General features: G+C 43.1%; 1 protein-coding gene across 2 annotated transcripts; it reads right to left on the reverse strand.

Moving 5' to 3' along the window:
* Positions 1 to 498: 498 nt before the first annotated feature.
* Positions 499 to 7163, reverse strand: LOC120735898 (methionine aminopeptidase 2-like). Of its 2 annotated transcripts, none has more exons than XM_040035670.1 (11): positions 6974 to 7163; positions 4532 to 4633; positions 4361 to 4423; positions 4152 to 4254; positions 3207 to 3368; positions 2924 to 3105; positions 2727 to 2821; positions 2547 to 2643; positions 1752 to 1855; positions 1458 to 1573; positions 499 to 1375 (listed from the first exon to the last, which is right to left on the reverse strand). In XM_040035670.1, exons 1-11 carry the CDS (start codon positions 7128 to 7130, stop codon positions 1123 to 1125), a joined length of 1434 nt encoding a protein of 477 aa, XP_039891604.1. In that variant the 5' UTR covers positions 7131 to 7163; the 3' UTR covers positions 499 to 1122. The 2 variants fall into 2 exon arrangements, with proteins under 2 accessions (XP_039891604.1, XP_039891603.1); XM_040035669.1 differs by having other exon boundaries at positions 4361 to 4438.
* Between the last annotated feature and the right edge of the window lie 215 nt (positions 7164 to 7378).

Consider the following 7378-nt stretch of genomic DNA (forward strand, 5'->3'; position numbering starts at 1 on the left):
AGTTTTATTGCCAGTAACAGTCTCCAGTCTTCATGCTAAGCTTAAATAAGCCATGTTAACCTTTCTAAGTGGTAGCATCCTACTTACAGGTATAAAACCATTTACCATTTTTATAAAATTAACCGCTGATTAATCAATAAGGTTTAATACCTAATTTCACTAAACCAAGTCTAAAATAAGCATGGCTGAGAAGGTAGCCTAACTTTACCTGATTTTTTTTTTTTTTTTTTTAATGTTAACCACCGTGTGATAGAGTAACGCTATTACCAGTTACTCCTAAGGACACCCCAACATCCCATGAAGTTATGTTTCCCCATCTTGTCTGAGCAAAATAAAGATTTGGGTTTGCAGAACTTTTGGGGGCTTCCTCTGTTGTAGGAACAAAATTAAGAAAATGCACAGTTTAGGTTTCTTGCACCAAGTCATCAGTAGGGAGCCCACAAATGAGCAAAATTATTTTGTTAATTTTCTTTCTTATAAAAGCATTATCAGGGAGAGTTTGAAAATGAAGCATTTTAATCTGGAACAGAGTGGCAGCAGCCATTTCAAAGATACTTTACAAATACCAAAGAACCGATAAGCGGAGGGCCATAGTGCAGAGTTCCCTCCTGTTGCAACAGAAGCCAAACATAGAGCTGCAGGTTACCGGTGTCTGTATGAATATCTAACTACAAGACCACCTCTTCCCCAAGCTTTTAAATGTTAGGAACAGTCTGCAAAGACTTTGGGCCATGCCAGCATGCAGGCCTGACCACTTCTTTAAGCCATCAGTGGCCTTGGTGCTTCATTTTAACAGAGCACCAAAGCACCGGAGGCTCAAAGTGGAGAGAAACTCTTTGAAAACTGGGGTTGCACTAAATTCAGCAGCAGCTTAAATGTAATATTTTGCAATATGATAGTCCTGATGGAAACTGGAAAACACAAAAAGCTCTATCCAAGAGAAAGGTGTGGGCTTGTTTCTTTAGTTGTGGTTGATGGCGGAGCGCTCAGACAGCTGCTTCTCCTTCCCTGAAAGCTGTGCACTGTCAGCGTCTGGCATCCTTCACTTCATCCCCGAGTTCTCCAACAGGTGCTGTGTGGTAGTGAGGGGGCGGGGTCTGGTGGTGCTGAAAGGTAGGGGTGTCAGTAGTCGTCCCCCCGGCTCACCACCTCCTTGCAGGTGGGCCTGAGCAGGATGGTGTGCTCGAACTGAGCGGTGTAGCAGCCCTTGGTGTCGCAGAGCGGGGGGTAGGGGTCCACGATGCCGAGGTCGCACAGGTTCTTCAGGGCCATCAGGTACTTGCTCTCGCCTAGGCGGTCCAGCCAGCGCCGGCAGAACGCCAACGTGCCGAAGTTCTCGTTGATCACGTTCAGCAGGTGCTTCGCTCGCGGCAGCCTGGAGAAGAAAAGGAGTCAGTGAGTTACTGCTAACTAATACGCTCCCTGTCCAGGCGAGCTAAATAAACACAGGCTCTCACCTGATAGGGACGTGGCCGACGTCAAAGTTTTTCATGTAGTGCGAGCACTCCATGTCGTCGTGGACCACACCTTTACCCGTGCTGCCGAACGTCTCGATGGCGTACACCTCGCCCTCCTGTAGAGCGACACCCGAGTCAACGAAAATAAAATCGTCAGAAGTGAAGCTGAAGGTGCTCTTCAGCTTCTTTTTACAGCGTTTAGTTTTTTTTACTTTTTAGAAATTCCGATATTGCGTTAGAATCACGTGCAGTGAGTAAGTTAATCAAAATGTGAGGAAACCAGGAAGTACTCGCCTCCATTCTCGTCGCTTCTCCTCCTTTAACGATGGGCACAGTCTTTCCAGCGTGTATCCTGTACTGACCGATGGAATGACCGTTCAGGTTTCGGATGGGCTTCACTGCAACGCAGGAAAAAAAACGAAATGTAAGTTTTTCCCAGTTTTAAAGTGAAAATATTCAGTTTGTGTACACACCAGCACACAAATATCAGCAGAGGAGACACTCCGTTGTAGATTTATATCTTAGAATAATGCCCTGAATCTAATTTTTCATGATCGGCATATTCAAAATTTTTGGTTCAATGTCCTTTTTGATGCAACTCTCCACCTTTATCCAGACTTGAGACGCCTTGTGGACACGCCAGTTGTTGTTTTAATAAAATAAAGAGTAATTTGTTTAACTCGCTTGCTGACTAGTTGCACACGTCTTTAGTAAGCACTGGGAAATATTTGAAGCTCTTCATGTCAGTTTTTTACAGGAGCTACGCAGAGTTTAAAATAATGTCTGAGCTCTGATTTTGCTGCATTTAGAGTAAAAGGATCACAGAGGGAAAAATACGTGAAGCTCTGTCATGCGAGAACGACCTCAGATCATTTACATGTTGCAGATTCTTGCTCTTTTCTTTATTTTTTTGCTTAAAAAAAAAAAACAACAAAAAAACAAAAAAAATAATTCAGATGAAACAGAAATGCACGAGTCTGTGAACATTACCACACGAGTCATGGTGCACGTGAGGGTGGATTTTCACGGATAGCATAAACTACTGTTTTCTATAAAGTTGAGTATCCTGTAATGACAGTGTGATCTCACCCTGGTATGTTTTGCCATCAAGCTCGACCTCGTAGGACTCCATCACCTCTTGGATTGCCTCTCCGACATCACACAGGCGCACATCGATGCCGGCGTTCTTCAGAGGAGAACAAACATGTTTCAGCTGCAGGATCCACAAACACACACCAACTAAAAACGAGGCGTCCGTTCAGGTCTTACTTTGATTCCGGTATTGGTGGCGTCTTTCACGGCCTCCAAAAGCTTGTCGTACTTTGGGTTAAACGTGACGGTGAAGGCACAGTCAATGATTCTCCCTGCGGGCAGACACCGGAAGAAAGAAGCACACCGGTCAGCATCCAGTGGCTGATGTATTTTTAAATAGCAGTAAAAGAAGCAGAAAGGTTCAGTCAGCGTACCGTTGATGTGAGTGCCAAAGTCGATCTTGCAGACGTCGTCGTACTGGAGGACAGTGGTGTCTCCAGCGTTGGGAGTGTAGTGAGCAGCACAGTGGTTCAGGGAGCAGCCGGTGGGGAAGGCCAGGCCGGCGTTCAGCCCGTTCTCCTTTATCAGCTTACGAGAGCAGTCCTCCAACCGCTCGCTAATCAAAACAGAGAAGGGCATCAGCAGGAAATCCAAATCTTCTCATCTAATTCCAAAACAGCCGCCTCTACGAGCGACAGAAGATAAAAGCAGCCTCACCAGATTTCGATCATGGTCATGCCAGGTTTCAGGAAGCTGCGGACATGCTTCCGGACCTGCCTGTGCGCCTCGGCCGCCTGCCTGAAGTCGTTCCACATCTCCTCGTTAGCTTTATCCAGCACCCGCTTCTCCTCGTTGGTCATGCGTGACACGGCGCTGCGACTGGGAGGTGAAACAAAAACAGCAGCGCAGCACGTTCAAGCATCAAATTTGGATTCAGTTACAGTTTCTAAAGCTAATAAAAACATCTGGAGACCACATTCTTCATGAATATGCACCTGCTGAAACTACTTAGTTGAATGTTTTTGTCTTTACTGGAAAATACAGAGAGTCTCTCCTCTGTTAAAGACAGAGATGAGTGAGTAATTTTTCAGATCACAAGATAAAAAGTGTTTCCCAGAAAGAGGAAATAAAGACTGCGATATAAACACTGCACAGTGTGGTCCACAGCTTGCTGCAGGAGCCTCACATGTAAAACCTGTGATGTAATTCAGCCAGAAAACACGGGAACAAGAAGGGAAGGTAATGGAAGTAAAGATAGATTAAATGAAACCTGCACACCTCAGGCACACACTCAGAGGAAACCACTAAAGAAGTCCTTCCATGCTAACTATTGTTACTGTTAGTACCACTCTGAGTGATACTAACAAAAAGAGAATAAGTTAAGAGTGATTTTGAAATATTATTCCAGAAATGTAGTTAGAATTTTGAGAATAATTTTGCAATACTATTTCAGGAATAAAGTCAAAAATATGCATTGCAGGGAAAGCCACATGTCTATTCCAAGAGTAAGTTCAATTCCCAAAATTAACTCAGAAGTTTTAGAAAAAAAGTCAAAATATTATTTTGAAAAAACCCACCTGGCATTTTAAAAGCTAAAGAGATTTAAAAGAGAAGTAGAACTTAAGTCGCAAGTGTAGGTGTGTGTGTGTATGCTCGTCTTACCCATCCTGAACGACAGGGTATTCACATTCCTGTCCAATGGGGAAAACTCCGCTCGGGTAGAGCTCACAGATGGACACAGATGGAGGATCAGTCTGACATTTGGCTGTAAAAGCACAACAAAGACTCACCAACAGATGTCTTACAGAAACACCTGGCTCCGGTATAAAACACACCGAGTCTGCTTTTCCACTAAAATATCATTAACTCACTTCCTTTCTTCTTCTTTTTCTTCTTCTTCTTCTTTCCTGCAGAGTTCTCTCCATCGTCTCCATCTGTGTAAGTTAAGACTTTTTTTAAAAAAACAGCTACTAAATCCAATGTTTACATTTGACCTGTCCACACCACCGCAGGTTAAAGTGTTGATGTTTGACTTCAGTTACCTTCCTCGCCCTCCTCTTCCTTCTCTTTGTCCTCTATCGCCTGCTTCTCCAGCTGTTTGGTCACCTCGGCCACTCCGTCCGCCTCCACCTCTGCCTCAGTGCCTGTAAACAGATGCCAGTGACCCAGAAATGAATCATTACTCACTACTTTTAAAATATACACCTTTAATGGACTGATAGGGAAGCAATATCAGGGTTAAAACAAAATAAGATGTGAAGGTCTGAGCCACGCTCTCCTGAAATCTCAACACTATAATCCACAAATGAGGAACATCCTTCAAGAGATTCAAGATTCTTTATTCGTCACATGCATAGTTATACAATTATAACACGCAGTGAAATGTAACCTGACACGCTCCTCGACTTGTGCAAAAGGGGGGGGAGAGGAAGAACATTATATATTATATACATTAGGCGAATGTGCAGTAGTAGCATTGTATGCAGCAAGCAGGTGAATTCTGTACATTAAGTGAATTAAATAAGAATAGACAATCTGAACATTTTCCTGCAGTTTTTGATGGATTAAAGCTTACATCACTATAAAGTAAACTAATAAAAACAAAAGTAACATTTCAATTTAACTCTCTAAAACACCTTCGGTTATGAGGCAGACCTTAAGGTGTACACTAAGTAATGTGACCACACACCTGAGCTCTCAACTTAGCCCAGCTTAATCCTGCTTTAACACAGTTTTCCCTGTCTGATGAACCTCTACAAAACTGGCTTTTATTAATCGAATTGTTAAATGTTCTGACAGGACCTGTGCCCCTCTTTTCACCTGGGCAAAGATCACGGCATACACACAAAAAAACGAGGGCAATATTAAACCGCTGAAGGGCATGCTGGGTAATGACAGCGTGAAGGTCTGTTTGTGCTCACCACAGCTCTGCACCATTTACACCAGCAGCACTAAGGGCGCATCACTCGCTGATACAGGAGCCAGCGACTTTTCATTGACACTATGCCACAAATAACCCATCAGCCAGGATTCTCCATGACATCACAGCCAATTAGAAAAGGAGGAAGAGCTTAATGACGCCAGACGGTAGCCAGAGGTGTATGGATCAGTGTTACAGAGCTCAAAAATTGAGTGAACAGAGTCTTGCTATCAGTTTGGCTACTGCTGGTCTTGTTGGTTAGCATAAATATTTCTTGGCTTCCAAAGCAACTGCGTAAATTTGCAAGTGGGTGGGGGGGCTACATGCTGCATTCAGAGTTAGTGAAGACAGATTCAAGAGCAGAGATGGCCTCAGAGAGGAGACGTGTCTGCTGGTATTCAAATAAAACAAGGCTTGTTTTACTTCATTACTGCCTCAGCTGAGTCTGTGCTGGACCTTCTATGTGGGCGGAGCTCAGTCAGCTCTACCCACACAGTTAAAGATAACCAGGTGAAGAAGAGATAAGTACTGTTGTGTTATTGTCCTACTTGAAGGCAGTGTGTTTTTGTTTCATTTCTTTTTTCTCTTAAATAAGAAAAACTGATCAGACACAAAGAAAACTGACACCACTGCCCATTCCTATTTCCCATAAACTTAAAATATGGCTTTTAAATAAATGTCTTCAATTACACAGTGTATAAAAGCTGTATTTTATTTTGCAATGTTCTGAATGTTATTAACTATCTAATAAGTAAGAAAAATATTTTTAACTGCGGCTAATTTTCAAAATAAACCTTCCTCTGTTCTTTTCTTACATAATAAGTCTGGCAAAGGGAGAATTACGAAACAGGAGAGCTTGGCTGAAGCTCGGCGGGGGGAGGGCGGCAGCAGCAGGGAGGACAGCTCCTGGAAGGACCATCTTCCACCCTAAAGCTGCCCTTCCATGACAGAGGGCACGATTCCCGTGGGGAGCTCCGCTTAAAGCCCGGTGTCCTTGCTGAGGCCCAAGAGGCACAGCGGTAGCCCAATCTGCACTGATCTGCGCCCGCATGTCCAACGAGTAGGACGTGGAGAAGCTGAAACCACTCAACTGCACTGCTTCCGGTGTAAATTTCAGAATAAAGCTCACAATGACCGCGGTTTCTGTCACAATGCCTCTATTGTGGAAACCAAGAGATGTAAACTAACACTGTCTAAATAATATAGTTAATTCTTCCAGTCTTATTCCTAAATCTCATATAACTGACGCATTACAGCTCTTGTAATGCATGGCTCAAGATCTCTTCCGATATGTCAACACATTATCTCACATACTTTATCATGGAAATCAGCATCACAACTTAAAATTTTTGCTAGCAAAAACAAATCACAACTACTTCATTTAGCTTTAAAACAATACACGTTGATTCAATTTAAATATTACATTTATAATCAAAACTTTAACGGTCGATTTTATTTTGAAGCCGTATGCATATATTTCCGGTTTGGTCGCGGCTAACTCGTCCGTTTAACTAATATTAGCCCGTTAGCCTGTTAGCACGAGACTTCACCTGTCGTGGCTCACCTGTCGCCGCAGACTTGTTCTTCTTCTTCTTTTTTCTCTTCTTTTTCGAGGTTTCCTCCGCTGGATCGGCCTCCTCTCGGTCCTCCGCTTCTCCGTTCAGCTCCCGGTTCAGGACCGCTTTCTGCTCTGCTACCCGCTCCGCTATTACGTCCGCCATGATCGCAGGCGCTGCTAGAAGAGGAAGCACAAGGGGTTGTGGGAGTCCTCAGTATGTGTTGCCTTCATGGACACCTGGGATTTTTTTCTTGTTAATAAAACTAATTACATTAATATTTTATTTGTAAGTACAGAGGGACTATGTTTTACTAAAACAAATACACATATTATCTCAAAATATTTAATTATAATATAATTAAATATACTCACACCTAGTGAGTAATCATATATAATTACTCAATAGTTGTG

The sequence above is a fragment of the Simochromis diagramma genome, unplaced genomic scaffold (assembly GCF_900408965.1).
Source record: "Simochromis diagramma unplaced genomic scaffold, fSimDia1.1 OVJJ01000816.1, whole genome shotgun sequence".
Taxonomy (NCBI): domain Eukaryota; kingdom Metazoa; phylum Chordata; class Actinopteri; order Cichliformes; family Cichlidae; genus Simochromis; species Simochromis diagramma.